This window comes from Notamacropus eugenii, chromosome 2, assembly GCF_028372415.1.
Source record: "Notamacropus eugenii isolate mMacEug1 chromosome 2, mMacEug1.pri_v2, whole genome shotgun sequence".
Classification (NCBI taxonomy): Eukaryota; Metazoa; Chordata; class Mammalia; order Diprotodontia; family Macropodidae; genus Notamacropus; species Notamacropus eugenii.
In genome coordinates, this window is record NC_092873.1 from 359459361 (window position 1) to 359476410 (window position 17050).

General features: G+C 44.0%; 2 protein-coding genes across 9 annotated transcripts in view; one reads left to right on the forward strand and one right to left on the reverse strand.

The window, feature by feature from the left end:
* Nucleotides 1–3434: 3434 nt before the first annotated feature.
* PTGES3L (prostaglandin E synthase 3 like) overlaps nt 3435–17050 on the reverse strand; it is a 33897-nt gene continuing 20281 nt past the window's right edge. For 6 of the 8 annotated variants that reach the window (XM_072646591.1, XM_072646592.1, XM_072646588.1 and 3 more), the window contains 4 exons: nt 16673–16762; nt 16453–16506; nt 16157–16184; nt 15634–15775 (listed from right to left, as the gene is read on the reverse strand). In XM_072646591.1, the coding sequence (XP_072502692.1) occupies nt 15768–15775; nt 16157–16184; nt 16453–16506; nt 16673–16762 (180 nt within the window). In that variant the 3' untranslated portion in view covers nt 15634–15767. Of the gene's footprint in view, nt 3677–5331; nt 5427–5955; nt 6011–6670; nt 6763–7027; nt 7095–7702; nt 7834–8122; nt 8240–8340; nt 8498–9641; nt 9700–9891; nt 10052–11614; nt 11753–11840; nt 11980–15633; nt 15776–16156; nt 16185–16452; nt 16507–16672; nt 16763–17050 lie in introns of those variants that run through there. The other 2 variants (XM_072646594.1, XM_072646587.1) reach the window with 2 other exon arrangements.
* LOC140528611 (transcription initiation factor TFIID subunit 9-like) lies at nt 12114–15799 on the forward strand. The gene is made up of 2 exons (XM_072646595.1): nt 12114–12974; nt 14368–15799. Exon 1 carries the CDS (start codon nt 12119–12121, stop codon nt 12938–12940), a length of 822 nt encoding a protein of 273 aa, XP_072502696.1. The 5' UTR covers nt 12114–12118; the 3' UTR covers nt 12941–12974; nt 14368–15799.

The following is a 17050-nucleotide window of genomic DNA, read 5'->3' on the forward strand; positions in this document are numbered from 1 at the left end:
CATTCCCAAGCCCTCTATCTTATTGCCCTTTTTCCCTGATGATGATGATGAGATCTGATTCAGGACATTTATTTTCTCCATTGCTGCTTCTTCTAGAAATTGAGAAGTCACCAAGGCAATGCCTTCTCAAATTGTTCAACATTAACCTTTATCATCTCTCCATTCTAGAATATAAAAATAATTCATCCTGTGTATTGCTCATGAGTATTTGCTCATGTTTACCTTTCAGTTTCTCTTGTCTCCTGTGTTTATATTTTAGTCTCTAAACAGCTACGGTCTTTTCATCAGGAATGCTTGGAAGTACTTTATTTCATCAAAGCTCTATTTTTCCCCTGTAGGATTATGCTCAGCTTTGCTGGTTAAGTTATTCTTGGTTATAAGCGTATGTCTTTTGCCTTCTGAAATATCATATACTAAGCTCACCACTCTATTATAGCGGTGGCTGCTAAATCATGTCTGATCCTGACTGTGACTCCTTGACATTTGAATTATTTCTGGATGCCTGTAGTATTTTTTCTTTAACCTAAAAGTACTGAATTTGGGTTAAAGCATTCCCACTGATGAAGAGGGAGAGAATTCCAGGCATGGGGGCAGACAGTGAAAATGTAGAGTTGGGAGAGAACAGTAGAAGGGCCAGAGGCACTGGATCACCGAGTACATGCCAAGGAATAAGGTGCAAAAAGCCTGGAAAAGTAGAAGGCCATCAGGTTGCGAAGGGCTTGAAAAGACAAACAAGGTACTTTATCTTGGAAGTAACGGGAAACCACTAGAATTTACTAAAGAGAGGAATGACATGGTCAGACCTGCACTTCAACGTGATCAATTTGACAGCTGAATGGAGCATGACCTGAAGTGAGAGGAGGCTTGAGACAGGGAAAGTAAGGAGCAGGTTGTTGCAATAATCCAAGTAACATGTTCTGAGGGCCCTGTATCAGGGTGGTGGCAGTGCAAGAGGAAAAAAGGGGTATATGTAAGAATTGTTACAAAGGTAGAATTGGCAGGATTTAGAAACTTATTGGATATAGGGTGTGAGAGGGAGTGAGGAGTTAAGTCTGATACCTAGGATATTGAGAGCCTAGGTAACTGGGAGATGATGTTGCTTCATATCCCATTTTTGTCATTTTTGCCACTCTGATGGGTGTGAATTAAGACACTCAGAATTACTTTACATTTCTATAATTAATAGGGCATTTTTTCATATGACTCTAGATAGCCTGGGTTTTTTCCACTGAGAGCTACCTGTTCATGTCTTTAGACCATTTATTAATGGTGGAATGGTTCTTATTTGTATGTCTTGGAAATTAGACTTTTATTAGAGAAAATTGCTATAAAGTTTTTCCCCCGGTTGTTTGCCTTTTAGTCTTAGCTTAATTGGATTTGTTTGAACCAAACCTTTTCAACTTTATGTAATCAAAATGATCCATTTTCTCTTCTGTGATTCTCTCCATCCCTTGTTTAGGGATATAGAAGAACTGAGGCACAGACAGGTAAAGTCATAACTGGGGTGGGGTGACCAGAGTTTTGACCTAACCTGTTAAATATGGAGACTTACTGACAGCATTTACAATATACCAGCAGGATAGAAACAGTAAGCAAGAATAATTACTTAAAAGATGCTATCAGATAGCAGGCTGGGTTGGGCTTCTCTCCTGCAAAGCTCCAGCCCACCCCCCATCCTAGTCATTTGAGAGTCCCAATAGCCCTGGATATGGTTTGTGGTATTTTCCGTGTAAATATTCCTATCTATGGTTATGCAAAAAATAAAGTGGCTTACCTACAGTCACCTAGAATACCATCAATGGAACTAGCTGAAGTCCTTTGGTAATGTAGAAAAATAAGTAGAGTATTTCCTCCTGGGGAGACTGAGAAAGTGTTCCTTCTTATATCTCAACAAGACCCCTAATTAACTCACCTCTCCTATCTCCAACTGGAACACAGAGTCCAAATTTCCTTCCCTTTTATTTAGGCTATGAATCTTGTCTGGCAAGTAGTGCCAATTTTGTTTGCTCTGGAAGAAGGCTAATTGGATTGGTATTCTTTTTTCCCCAAGGCATCTTGACATGTAAGGGAAAAAAATGATTGGATATTGAAGATGTGTGGACCCAGAGGCACAACCTACAGTAACTTCCATTCTCCCTTTTATTGAATCATGTTTATAATCGGAAACTACTTTAATGATGTGCCTTTCAGGCTGGGAGAAGCATGTGACAACTGTAGCTATCTTACCTCCCCTGAGCATCCATTTTACTGTCTGTTTTATTTCCCATTATGTGTTAAGACCATTTCAGCTTTATAATCTGTTGTAAAAATGAATCATTTTTACTGACATTACCCTAGAATATATTCCCCCAAAGGATAAACTGGAATAGGACTGGGTGTGTTTCCAATTTGCCTCAGCTGCTCTTTTTCAGAGCACTGGAGGGAAGAGGTGTGTTCTCCTATGTGGGGATCATCTTGGGACGTTGACTGAACATGGCTTGTGCCTGGATGCTAAGGTGCCAATCTTCACAGAAAAACATCTAAATTAAAGTTCTCTTCTTTTGTGCCCTCACATTTTCTTTCAAAGGGTCTAGAGCTAAATGTAAACCTAACACATAGGATAGCCCCTGGAATCACAAGTTCAGGCACGTGTGAGGTGCAGAGGGAAGGTGTCTACTACCTTCATTTGCTATCCACTCTCAATATCAATTAATGAGGAAAACAGAAGTATAGATAATAGGAATTATTGAATATAATCTGAGTACTGCATGTTTTTTTTTACTTTGTAACAGAGAGTAAAACAGAATGAATATGTGCAGATATAAAACTGTCCAAATCTCCCATTCTTGATCCCTCTCCCTGTTTTCTCCATGCTCATCCCTGATCCAAATCCAGACAACCCCACTGCCAACAGTTGGAAGTTAGAGAGTCACAATTCTGACTTCAGAGGGCATAACTGAAAACAATGAGTAGAAACCGTAGCAGCAGATTTAGGTTCCACATGCAGAAAAACTTTCTAAGAATTAGAAGTGTCTAAAAATGGAATGGGCTGCTTCTTCCTATCAGTGAAGGTTCTGATTTGGAGAAGTGGGATTGCTTGACCACGGAGGTCCCTTCCAACTTTTAGAATCTGTGCATAATCCACAAATGAGTTAGTTAAGCAGTGATACATGTGTTCTCTACCAGCTTTTACTGCCTTTGAGGTCATATTTATATGTCTTATTGTCATACAGCAAAAAAAAAAAAAAAGAAAGAAAGAAAAATACTTATGGGAAGACTGTAGGTCCTCTATGGCTTTTGTGTGATTGTATTTCACAGATTAAAGAAAGGATGCCCTGGTGGAGTTGGCCTGTTTCATTCACACTGAGGCCATCATCTTATTTATAGAGCACATAACTGTATACACATAAAGAACAACTACTTGGCTTGTAGATAGTCAAGCACAGGATTCCATATTCCAATAAAATCATTTTATTGTCTAGAAGAAAGCAAAATTTTTCCATGGCCACATGCTGTCTGGTCCTAAGGAAACACCTAGGAAGGATACAAGGGCAAGAGCTGCTATTCCTCAGCACTCTGACTGTTCAGATAGTCCTGGAGAAGGGCCTGCACCTCTGCCCGTCGGCTCAGTTTGGTGGCCTTGCCCTGAAAGCGGCCTTTCTTCCCAGCTCCTTTGCCTTGAAGCAATTCAGCTACCCTGAAAACCAACGGATAACAAGAGACTCAACTGAACTCGCTTAGGAAGAACACTAGGAATAACAAAGATCTTGAGTCATCCTTTACCACTTAAGAGCTATCTCATAATAGTGTTCATAATTGTCCCTTTTATATCTCTCTTTTATAACCAAACACCTGGAAAAAACTGTCTATACTCACTGCTTCTACTTCTTCCAATATAAGATCCCAAGGTGGGGCCTGGTAGCTGAGCCAGGACCAGGCTGTGGAGGCTTCTTCCCCTCCTCTTCCTGAGCCTCTACTATCTAGTTCCCAATAGGCACCAGATGTTCCCTCCCAGCTAGATACTAACTCCCCCATCCTCTCTCTAGTCATGAGTTTACCCAAAACCTCCATTCCATGCTGACCCTCATGCCCACTGCCCATTTCCCAACAGCCAGAGGTCAGGGATATGGCTAGTCACATTACTAGGATAAGCAGAGTGTCACCAATTAAGATCCTTCTGACAAGATGGTAGACTACTGGGACTTGCCACATGCCCAGCCACTGTGCTCTCCAGACTCCCTAGAAAATCACCATCTGACCTACAAATGCCCTCTAAGAATGCTTGGGCCTTGCTTCACTGTAAGCACCGTTGTGCATTTCCATCTGCCCTAAAGCTGACCCATCCTACATGTGTGTTCTCACCTAAGTAGAATGAAACTCCTCAAGAGGAGTACCGCCTAGTGCAGTGCTGGCTCATAATAAGTGCAGCAATAAGTTCTTTTTCATTCATTCCTTCACTTCTTAACTCCTTATAGTCAATCTAATTTTGATCTCCTAATGGCTAAATCCAGTGACCTTTCTCCCAGTGGTCTTTCTCCTTGATGCCTCTTCAGCATCTGTCTACTGACTGCCCTGTCTTCTTCCTAGGTTTTCACACCACTTTCTCCAGATTCTCCTACCTGCCTGACCATTCCTTCCCATTTGCTGGGTCCCCTTCTACATCCTGCCCCTGCTGCATGAATGTACCCCAGGGCTCTGTCCTGGGCCCACTACTCTTTTGAGTGTAATCCTTCTCCTGGTGATCTCTTCAGTTCCCAATTAATATCTCTATACAAATGACTTCAAAATCTCAACATCCAGGCTTTGCCTATCTCCTGAACCTCACCTAGAACCAACTTTGCCTCAAAAACATCTTCATCTCAGTATCTTATAAGCAACTTAAACTCAACATGTCCAAAATGGAACCTACTCTCCTTCCAGCTCTACCCCAACCTAGCCCCCACCCCAATTTCCCTCCTTTTGTCAAGGGCATCACCATCCTTTCAGTCAGTCACCCAAGTTCACCAATTTGGGAGTCATCTTCCACTCTTCCCTTTCCCTTACTCCCTCTACTCAATCAGCTTCCACACACTGTCCATTCTACCTCCACACCTCTAAAATCTGCTTATTCTTTCTACTAGAATGATTCACAGTCCCAGCTGTTAGTGTCCTCTCATCATCACCTAAAATAACTTCATACATATTTTATACTTACTGACCTGTATACATGTGACTTCCCTTCAGTAGAATGTAAACTTCTTGGCATCAGAGATTGTTTTGTTTCTGTCTCTGTATCTATTCCTAGTGCCTGGTACTCATACATGTTCAATAAATGCTTACTGATCTGAATCGAAGGATTTCTTGTAGACTTACCTGGGTCCCAACATATCCACTGCCTCAAATGGCCCTGCAAGTAAGAAGAGCCCCGCACCTTTCTCGTCCCCTACGGTTAAGAAGAGAAGGGTGTCCTGAAAGACAAGATGGAGAAATGAGTCCTAATACCCAGTAATACAAAACCTACCCATTCCCAAAACTATTCCCCCCACCAAGGGTGCACATTTCCTAAAGTTTCAAAATTAAACTCCCCAAGCAAAAAAAACGAAAAAAGATTTCCTTTGCCTGGCCATAATGCATAATACAAAAAGTGGTCTGAAAGCAGCTGGAAGATATAGGGGAGCTACAAGAGCTTGGAGATTGTTATACTTAACAGATGACTAAGAATGACACTCTAACATCATTCCAGAGGGACTGTCTGAAACAGAAGTAGGAAGGATGAAAGGCCCAGCTATGATTCAAAAACAGGGTCCCCCTCTAGGCTCCTCCTCTGAAAGGATAGGCATACAAAGGAATAGCAAATACCAGAGGCCCAGAAAGACCTATGTCACAATCTGACCTTAGAAGAAGTTAACAGGCTGTGTTTAGACTAGGAAGCCAAATATGAGGAGGAAAGGTCCCTGAGGATGGAGGGGTAGGGGAGGGTACCTCACATACTCTCACCTCTATCCCAAACTCATTAGCAACGATGTTCATAAACTCAGAGTCACCATCTTTCCTACAATAAAGGACCATTTAGATTTTACAGATAAGAAAACTGAAGTCTAGAGAAGTTACATGACTTTCCCAAAGTTGCACAAATGGTAAGTTGAAGAGACAGGATCTGAATCAAGGTCCTTAGACTTCAGATCCAACATTATCTCTACCACACCTCATACTCAAAGCTTGCTCGTGTAGGGCATCAGAGCCAGGTTGGGGTCAGAGAGCAGTGAGAACAAGCTGAGTCCTATATGTTCAGTCATCTGTTCCCCAAAGGTAGCTGTCCATGGCACACAAAACCTTAGACTCCCCTAAGAAGGAAAAATATACCCGAGGAGAAAGAGCATATGGTTCCTCCATAGCCTTAGCAATTAAAGCTTTGGGTTTGGTTTATTTTTCCTTAAGTGGGGTCCCCTGGGACAACTAGAGCTTTTCTGGATGGTTGTAGAAGTTATGGCACAATGAAGGGAGAGAAGAAGAAGACTGCAGGTTTATCACCCTGTCCAAACCAAGAAATCAGGCATTTGACACCCCTCCCCCTATCCAGGTTTTACAATAAACTCAATCCATAACTCAAATAAGCACAGACTTGTTTTTATAATGTTTTTAGGCAAGCCATCCACTGCAGAAATACTCCAGCCCTCCTCCTCACCACTGCTGCCAGTTTCTGAAACCTCACCTGTGTAAGACAATCACTCCTCCCCTGTCTGGACTGTCTCGAAGACTGTGGGCAGTGAGAATGGCCAAGTCTCTGAGCAGATTCACATTATTCTGAAAATGATATTATAACTTAGCAATGCAGGTGTCAGGGAGTAAAGGTGATACAAAGGAAGGTGGTGACACACAGCAGGTCCCCTCCCATCTCCCCTTGCACCAAGCCATATCTCTAGGAAGTCAACTCTGCAAAACAGCTGCAGCAATCAGGGCCAGGCCTAGATATTACTTATCCTTACAACTCAGCCTCAAGGGAAACCCACTGTAGGACAGAGTCTATTTCCACTGCAGCCCCCCTCCTTGTGGCTCTAGTGTAAGTCACCTTCTGGAGCAGCTTGGCTGAGTTCTGCAGTTTCTGAACAGCCTCTGCATGGTCTTCTACTCCACACCTTGAGAGACACAGAAATTTGGAGACCAATCTCCCAACTCCCCATCCCAATTCCCAGCAATTTTATGAGTTGCTGGAAAACAGCGATGCCTGGCCTCAAACAGTGGCTCCTCCCAAGTGTGGGGTTAGCAGACAACAGCATCAGGAATAAAACTTGAGGGTGGAAGGTCACTATGTACAACAGAACTGGGGGCAAGAACTAGCCATTTAATAACAGCTGGCATTCGTATAGTGCGCTAAGGTTTGCAAAGAACTCTGCATTCACTGTCTTATTTAATCCTCATAACAACTCTCTGAAGTTATTGCAAACTCAAGTTCAGAGAGGTTATAACATTTGCCCAGGGCCATGCAGCTGTTAAGTATCTGAGGTATGATTGGAACCCAGGTATTCCTGGCTCTCAGCCCAGCACTCCTTCCACCAGGCTGTTCTGCCTGGGTTTACATGAAGAACTCCACCTCCGAGAGCACTCTCACACCTATGAGCTTATCTGATCCTTGTACCAAGAGAGAAAGTAAAGAGAAATATCCCTCATATTGTTGATGGGGAAACTGAGGCACTTCCCTAATATCACTCAACAAATCCACAAGAAGGAAAAGATAGGCACCTACTTGAGTAATGCCGTCAAGGCCTTTTCAACTCCATGACTTTTCTCCATCCACTTCAGTACCCGGTTCCCTGCTAGAAACACTAGGTTGGTCTTGTTCTTTTTCCCTTTCTCTGTACCTAGGATCTTAATGACCTGGATAGGGTTTGAAAGAAACATAGAGTGAAGTGGCTGTTAAGAGCAAGCTAGACTCACATTGTCTCTCCAGAATAAATCAATGGTGGGGTCTTTTAGAGGGGTCCTGCAAAGAATCCATTGTATAAAGACTCACTCAATGCACTTTCACTCCTTTGACCAATGGATTTCAACATTTTTGAGCTTCTCCCCTCCCCTCCCCTAGCCTCAAGCTCATCTTGTTCCTCCACCCCATTGATAGGCCCTTTCTGGAACTCCAGCCGTTCCCTTCTCCCTTCGCTCCACTTACTTGCAGGTCGCTGAGATTTCTCACGTGAGTTCCACAGCACATATTGGAGTCGACACCCTCAATGGTGATGACACGAATAGGCCCTGCATGGTCATCTGGTAAACCCAAGCCCTTCACCTGGGATGGGTAGGTGTATCTGAGCTTCTAAAAGGTCCTTGAAAAGAACCTTTTAGACACCCTGGAGCTGTCACTGGTTAGCTCCTCCCAACAGATTTTACCTTCTCCACCTCAGGATCATCCAGGCTCAGTTCCATCACAGTCACAGGTAGCCGATTTCGGATCTTCTCATTGACACTCTGCTCGATAGCAACTATTTGTTCTGGTGAGACCTTGGGGCTATCCAGCTCTATTGTGCTCCGAAAGCGTCCTAACTCCCTATGCAGAGAGAGTGGAATTCATGGGCTGAGAATGAAATGTAAGATTGCCAGCTCCTAAGAGCAGAACTTGAGGGGTTCTTAATCTCTGTTGTGTCACCAGACTCACTCTGGCAGTCTGATGAAGGCTATGGCCTCTACTGCAGAATGTTTTTAAATATATAGGCTTGCAAAGGAATCCAATTAGACTGAAACGAAACTAATGCTATACTGAAAAAACCAAAATCACAGACGCCCTGAAAGACAATGGATCCAAGAGCCTCAAATGCCTGAGTCCACCCTTTGACACAGAGACATTACTCCATCTTCTGGGCTTACAGAAGAGGACTGAACAAATGCTAGGCACTATTTCATTCCAGGAAATTCTCCTTTCTCTAGCCTCTAATGCTAAGTCTTTGTTAGGAAAAAGCTGGAAAAGGAAGTGGTCTGTATCAAATAGTCCATTATAAAACTGCAAAATGAAAAAAACGTCAGAACAAGAAAATGGAATACACACTAAAAGGACAACTTTGTCTTTTGACCTGTAATTTCAGCAGTGTAGCAAAACTCTGAATGAGAAAAGTCCCTCCACCAGTGCAGACTGGTAACTGTTCTGAAACACATACTTGACTGGGGCAATGGGAAGTGAAATGACTTTCCTAGGGTCATAGAGGCAGGACATGAAATCCAGTTTCGCCACTATCCCATGAGGACTAGACAAGTGGTATAGAGAATTTAAGAATGAGGACATTCCTTCTACCAACACAGGATGGCACCTTTTTTGGCAATTGAGTCCTTGAAAAGATGCCAATAGCTCTGAGTGGTTCAGTGAACTGTCCAGCCAGGTTCATAAAGCTAATAGGCAAAACCTGAACCCTGGTCTTCCTCACTCTGAAGCTATTTCTCTAACCAGCATATCATGCTGCCTCATGATCTCTGTAAAAACGACTATATAAGAACAAAAATGAGGGGGAACAAATGGCAAACGAATTCTAATGAGGATCCCTTTTGTAATAGGGAGTGACTGAAAAATATCAAGATATGAGTTAAATTTAATTTAAATGTAAACATCTGCGAAGCCAGCTTAGTTGCTTGTATTGATGTTCAAAATTAAGGTTTTAATAAAACATTGAAATTTAATCAGTAGTCTGATGCCTTTCACTCACCACGATGTTGTCTTTAACCCAAACAGGTGGTCAGCCACAGCTGTGATGAGATGCTGCCCTGGGTACCAAGAGGAAGGGAAAAGGAGAAAAGGTAATATTCTAAGAGTCTAACATGCAAGGGCTTTCAGATTCAGGCACAAGTCTCTCTACACAAGTGTTAACTACCTGGGCAGCCATGGTGTTACAATCACCTAGACAGAATTCCCAACAATGAGTCTAAATATTTTCTCCACTTCCATTCCCTATATACCTGAATGCTGCTGCATGTGGTCAAACCTCCGATCCCAGTCCAGCTGCACTTGAACCTGGCTCCCTGGTGTCAGAGGAGTAAGCAAGAAATGCTCGGCTTCAGGTCCCCGGCGGGTCACTCTGAGCACTGGGATGTTATCAATGGAACCTCGGTCATCAGGCTGGGGGATAAAGGTTTCTACTATGGATTTAGGAAAGGAAGGATGAAGTAGTAATTCACACTCCTAAAGCAGTTTAGGAATTAAACAGTACACATTGACCTGTAAAGTAGGAGGTAGGATTTTTCTAGGCTGCAAAGAGATAAGGAGAGGTTCAGGAATGGACACTACTAGCTGCCGTCAGTGGACCTAAATTTGAACGCTGTCTCTGCCACATACTTGTATGACTTTGGATAAGGTCACTTAATCTTTCTGGGCCTCATTCCTCCTATGTAAAATAAATCAGTGAAATGAGATGACCTCTGATGATCCCTCCCAAGTCTAAATCTATGATCCTTTGAAACTTCATATGTCTTTTTTTTGGAAGGAGGGAAATAATGTTATAATCTGAGGTTCTCATGGGTCAGAGGTCAAATACAGAGTATTTAGTAATGGGTCTACTAAGCTCAGGCTATTCTGTTTTAAGCAGCTTCTGGTAGCTGGGGAGGTGAAAGGAAGGTCTGTCCTACTACCTTCCTCTTCTGCCAGTTTACTTTATTCTTAAGGAAGACAGGGACAGTAACTGGACCTGTGCTTTCACTGGTATTATGGTATAAGGAATTCCCTTTACCAATGTCTGTCAGCCTTTTCTGAAAATTATAGAAAGTAACCTATAGCCCAGAGAGGTTAAGCCTGGGATGACACAGTATATGTTAGAAAGAAGGCTCAATCTGGATTCAAGGCTGGCTCTGTAGCTAATATGAACATATCATAGCACTTTAAGCTTTGCAAAAATGTTTCAGATGTAACTCTATCTACCACACCACTTTTATGCTCAAACTTGTGGGGATGAACTGGAGGATTATAGGATCAAAGATTTAGGGCTGAAAGAGGTCTTAGAAATCATCACGTTGAGGGGTTCTTAAAACTGGGGCCTGGGAACATTTTTTAAAAATATTCTGATAACTAATGTATAATTGGTAATATATATTTCATATTATGGATTTAAAAACATTATTGTGAAAAGGGCTCCACTGGCTTCATCAGACTGCCAAACAAAGGCAAGACACAAAAAAGGTTAAGAACTCCTGATCTAGTCTAATCCCCTCCTTTTACAGTTAGGGTAAGGAAATGTTAGATCCAGAGAAGTGACCCATGATAGGGGAAGGAGAGGGTTTGTCAGCCTTGAGTGATCAGGCCTTGGAGATAAGGCAGAACCTAAAGGATTCTGGAAGAAGCCAAGCCCGTAAACCCTGACGACTTGGACTCTTGGCTCTGCACCTGCAGGATGTCACCTTGAGCAAGTCCCTTCCCCCTCGATAAAAAGAAGTGATCTCTAAGGTCCCACCCAGTAAGAGCCCTCTCTTCTGCCCTCGAGGGCAAAAGAGAAGCAGGACTGGTGCATGGAGGTGGGGGCGGGGCCCCGGGGGGCAGGAGGTGTGTGACAAGGGCACGGTCTACGAGAAGGCCGGGGCTTCCGGGAGGCTGACAGTTGCTCTGGGCGTGGCTTGAGAGAGGAGGCGGGGCTTTGGGGAGGGAGGCCCGCGAGATGGGGGAAGGGCCGGAGGACGAGGGCGGGCCCCGCACCTGGCCCCCGCCTTCAGGGAAGAGCAGTGTATCTTCCAACACCACGTGGTAGCCGCTGAGCTTCTCCTGGGTCTTGCCATCGCCTTTCCCAACGGTCTGCAGCTCCGCGGGGCGGCAAGAGAGCACGGTGGTGCTGAACTGCGTGGACAACGGCGGGCCGTAAGGCGGGTCCCCTCCCCCTCCCCCTCCCCTTCCATCTCGGTCCCCCAGCCTCCTCAGCTCTCACCTCTCGAGCGTAGCTGTCCCGCTGGCACTGAAAGGTCATGGCCGCCGGCTCCTCGGCCGTGGGCCGTGGAGCACGCTAAACCGAGGGACCTGGTAAGGGCGGAGCTCCAGCCCTAGGTAGGACCTGCGTGGTAGAGTGTTAGGAAAGGGATTACGGACGGTAGGCGGCGTGAGACGGAATTAGCGAAAACGGAAATCGGTGACTCCTCCCTCCCGGTCGTTTGGTAACCTTTGGCGAAGCGCTCCAAAACCGGAAGCGAAGTGCGCACACCGGAAGTCATGGAGCCGGGCAAGATGGCGTCCCCCAAGAGCTCTCCGAAAGATGCCCAAGTGATGGCCCAAATTCTGAAGGATATGGGCATCACCGAGTACGAACCGAGGGTCATCAACCAGATGCTGGAGTTCGCCTTCCGCTACGTCACCACGATTTTGGACGATGCCAAGATCTACTCGAGCCACGCCAAGAAGCCTGCGGTGGATGCGGACGACGTGCGCCTGGCCATCCAGTGCAGGGCCGACCAGTCGTTCACGGCGCCGCCGCCCAGGGACTTCCTGTTAGATATCGCCCGGCAGAAGAACCAGACCCCCCTGCCGCTGATCAAGCCGTACTCGGGCCCCCGGCTGCCGCCCGACCGCTACTGCTTAACAGCGCCCAACTACCGGCTGAAGTCCCTGCCCAAAAAGGTGCCGGCCCAGGCGGGCCGCATCACGGTGCCGCGGCTCAGCGTGGGCGCGGTCAGCAGCAGGCCCGGCACCCCGACCCTGGGTGCGCCCTCGTCCGCGCCCGCGGTGGCCGTGGCCGCCGACGTCGCCACCCCGCTGTCGCTGGCCGGCCAGAGGTTCACGGTGCAGATCCCGGCCTCGCAGAGCCCCGCGGTCAAGGCCGCCATGCCCGCGGCCCCCGCCGTGCAGAACGTCCTCATCAACCCGTCTCTCATCGGGTCCAAGAACATCCTCATCACCACCAACATGGTGTCGTCCTCGTCGTCGTCTTCGTCGTCGTCCTCGTCCTCGTCTTCATCGTCGCAGAGCACCCCTGCCGAGTCCTCGAATTCGTTGAAAAGGAAACACGAAGAGGATGACGACTATGACAATTTGTAAAGGACAGAAGCCGGGTCTGGTGCCTCTGTCAAAGGTAAGGTTGGGCTGGAGTGCCGGGTATTGGAGTCTGGGGTTGTGGGAAGTGCCCCCAAATCCTAGGGCAGCTTGAAGCTACTAAATAAAGCAGGAGCTTCTTGGGCTACCCCGTGTCCCAAAAGTCTTAATGCAGATTTAAGCTGATAAAGCTGTGAGTCTTACTCTGCACGGAGTGTGCCGGGCGAGTCCGCTATAAAAGCCTAAATTTGCACTAGGACTTTTGGAACACCATGTATTATAAAAATAATCGCTGGCATTTATATAGCACTTCGAGATTTGCAAAGCACTTCTTCACAAAAACCCTAGGAGGTAGGTCTATTAGTATCATCCATGTTTTACAGATGGGGATATTGAGGCAGACTGGTTAAATAATTTGCCCAAGGTCAGACACCCACCAAGTGTCTGAGGCTGAATTTGAACCCGTCTCTTGCTGACTCCAGGTCCAGGACTCCCCACTGTGCCACCTAGTTGCCTCTAATATTAAAAACAAACAGGAAAAGTGGTGTGGCAGCAATATTTTTCACTGGAATTATAATTGTTTAATTTTCTTTAGTAGTGCAGTTAGAAAATACAAAGTAAGAAGAAAATGAGGGAAACAGTACCTATACTTGACTATGACTCTTTAGCCCTTGTGCCCCTTGGGGCCAGTGTTCTTCAAAGAGCTATTCTGAGCCCTCCTTCATAGCATTTTAGGATTTAGAGCTAGAAGAGACTTTAGAAGTAATCTGGTACACTCCTCTCTTTTTTAGTTGAGGAAAATGGTGAGGATCAGGATTGGCCTGTCTTAATAAGTTGCAGGTACTAAATGGATAAGTTAAAATTGAACCAGCTGTCTCCCAATATGGCATATCAAGTGATGATAATAACAAAGGGTCCAAGCCAACATGGGACTGCTTGAGAATAATAATTTCCAAACATGGGGAAAATTCCTTATTCCAACAAGTTCACAGAATCAGTGTTTCAGTTGTAGTTATAGTAATAATACTGATTAGCATTTATATAACTTTTTAAGGAAACTGAGGCTTGCTTGAGTTTAAACCTAGTTAAGTGTCTGAGGCAGGATTTGAACTCTGGTCTCCTAGATTTATGCACTACAGCATCTAGGGGCCTGATTTGAAGGGTTGCTTATGGCCATCTAGTCCAGCCTATAGCCAAAAAGGAATTTCCACTGTAACATATCAGAAAAGTGGTCAGCCAGCAAAAAGCTAGATAAGATATATAAGATCAGTATTGAGGACACTCCCCTCCCTCACTATCCACTCTGTAATTTCCACTTTTTGCTTCTGGTTCTGGCTTTTGGGGCTAAACAGAATCTTTCAAATGACAGTTTTCCAAAATTTGAACTCAGCCATCATGTATCATTTTTCTCCCCCTCCCTCTACCTTCTTCAGGCTAAACATCTCCAGTTCATTCAAGTATCCTCATATGACATGGACTCAAGATCCTTCACCATTATGCTTTTTGGACAACGTCCTGCTTATTGGCGTCCTTCCAAAACTGTGGTGTTATGGTGAAACCCAGCTTCCAGCAGAATTCTTGCTATTTCTGATGCTTCCTGAAAGTGTTGTTTCCTTTGAAAAAAAAAGTTTCCAGTTTCTTTTGCCTCTTTTCCTACCCCACACATTTTCTTACTTGAAAAAACATCCCTCTTTTCAGAACTACCACAGCCCAGTTTTGAAAGAGATGCTTCATGATGGTATGGAGGTGACCCTTTGCTTTTTACAGCAATGAATAAACATACATTCTGGCAGAAACTTCTGATCTGGGAAGCTTCAAGTATGACCTCAGAAAGTTTAAAAGAGGATCATCATAAAACTATAAAATGACCCTCTGCTCTGTACAGCAGACTTAACTTCCATGATGATGGTGACAGCATAGTAGGAAAGGAACACTTTTAAGACTCGGTTCTTAGACTATCTAGAAAATTTAACTGTTGGTTTAAGTCTGCAATCTCTGTTTACTAACTGATAATATTGAAGGAACTGAAGTATTCATGGACTCATTGTTATTACAAATGTGAGAAGACATGAATTTGTTGGTTAAATGGAAGTCTGGTTTCCAGCTTCCTAGGGTGGGGTTTGTTTTGTCATGTACCCAAAGGCAACAAAGAAAGTCATTTTGTGAGATGTGACCTTATGTCTCCTTTTCCTCCCTCAACTCCTTCAATTAGGGAGAGGGAAAGTCACTGCAGGTTGAAAACTTGAATTATAAGCATAAAGGAGAAGTGGATTATTAAAAGCAAAAGCTATGAAACAGCATATATCTTGTGATCAAATAATTCTCCCTTGGGCAATATACCCCAAGGAAATAACTTTTAAAAAGTTATAAGTCATCTTAGCACTGTTTTTAAAATTGGAAACAGCCCCAGTAACCACCAATAGGGAAATGGCTCAATAGCCTAAGGATGCTAATATGCCAGTAGTTTGCATTTAGATAGCACTTTATAGGGCACTTTCTTCACAGCCTAGTAACACAGGAAGTGTACTGTTATCTCATTTTACAGACAACCAGGCTTACAGATGTTGAGTGAGTTGCCTGCGGTCATCCTGCTAGTTCATGTGAGATCTGGAACTTTAAGATCTTCTGGCTTTAAATCCAGTGTTCATTCCAGTATATGATAATTAAGAAATATGTATTATATATTGAAACATGCAAAATTGTGTATGTGATATCATGTTAAATTAAAAAAAATACATGATAGGACTCTTCAGAAATGTACATAGATTTACAAAGGCAGGAAGGAAATATGGAGGGATGAAGATAGCATGTTCATTCTCTTCTGTAATGTTGCTTAAGTTCCTAATAAAAGAAAACATTACACAAGTTTTAGTGAAATCTTTGCTCTTTGCCTTTTCCCTTGCTATATACACAAGCATAAGAATTCTAATGAGTGACCAAAACCAAGAAATTAAAAGTCTGATAATAGGAAGGCACCAGGGCCCCCATCAGCCTATTTCTTTGCCATCCTATTCAGAAACAGTTGCCAAAGTCACATGCCTGGTGGAGGACCTAAGAGAAAGGGCTCATTGGGAGTGTAAATGTTAAAGATGAAGGTAAACCCAGGGCCCAGAATTGTTTCACCATAGGCCATTAACCATGTAGTCAAAAAGAGAAAAGACCCCAGCATTTTATAGGAAATGGTTTTCAGATCCTTATCCATCTGTTTCACAGAGAAATTACCTGCCATGTCTTCACCACTGGAATCATCCTGAAAAAGAACAGAGGCTAATGTTGGGTCAGGGAAGAGAAAAGGCATTTGTATTTATATGCCCAAATGGGACAGGAGGGAAGAAGGCTCTGCTGGGGATGCCCACAGAAGGAAGGAGAAAACCCATCCAAGCAGCTTTGTCTTTGCTCTCTGGAAGGAAATTGGAACTAGAGAAAGCAGGCTTCACTGAGGAACATATCGTCTAAGGGCCATAACCAGAAAGCAGAACCAATTTCACTGACAGTCTTATGAATTAAGCTCTACTTACATCGAGGTCATCCATGGCAGGGGGAGGTCCTTTGGCACTGGCTTTCTTTAAAAGCTAGAAAGGAGACAGAAAGTCACAGAGATTAAGGGTATCTAAATGTTACTGATCAAAGAGAGCCAGCAAAACCCCACATGACAGCAAGCTAGACAGAACTTACAGAAAATTACAGGAAGAGAGATATAAACCCAAGGACAGATATAAAACTTGCATCTTCTCTCACCTCTGCATAATGTTCCACCTGAGCTAGCTCCACCTCTTCATCCCCTTCCCAGTCTCTCCAATTATCAAAGTCCACAGATAGCCACACTGGCTACAAGAGGAAAGAAACACAAAGGCATTCAATAAGCATTTATTAAGAGTCTGCTGTGTGGCAGGCAAACTGTAAAGTCCTGGGGATACAAAAAAATGCCCAAATGGTACAAGACTTACACTCCTCCATAAGAAATAAATACAATGAGGAATATCAGAGAAGGCCTCATATAAGAGGTGGTTCTTGAACTGAGTTTTAGAAGATGCTAAGCATTTTAAGAGACAAAGGTGAGGAGGAAGTTCATTTTATACATGGGGAGCAATCTGTAAAAAGTCATGTTGATAGTAG

Excerpts from the sequence above, each read along its gene's own strand:
- LOC140528611 (XM_072646595.1), top strand. The coding sequence starts at position 12,119 with ATGGAGCCGGGCAAGATGGCGTCCCCCAAGAGCTCTCCGAAAGATGCC.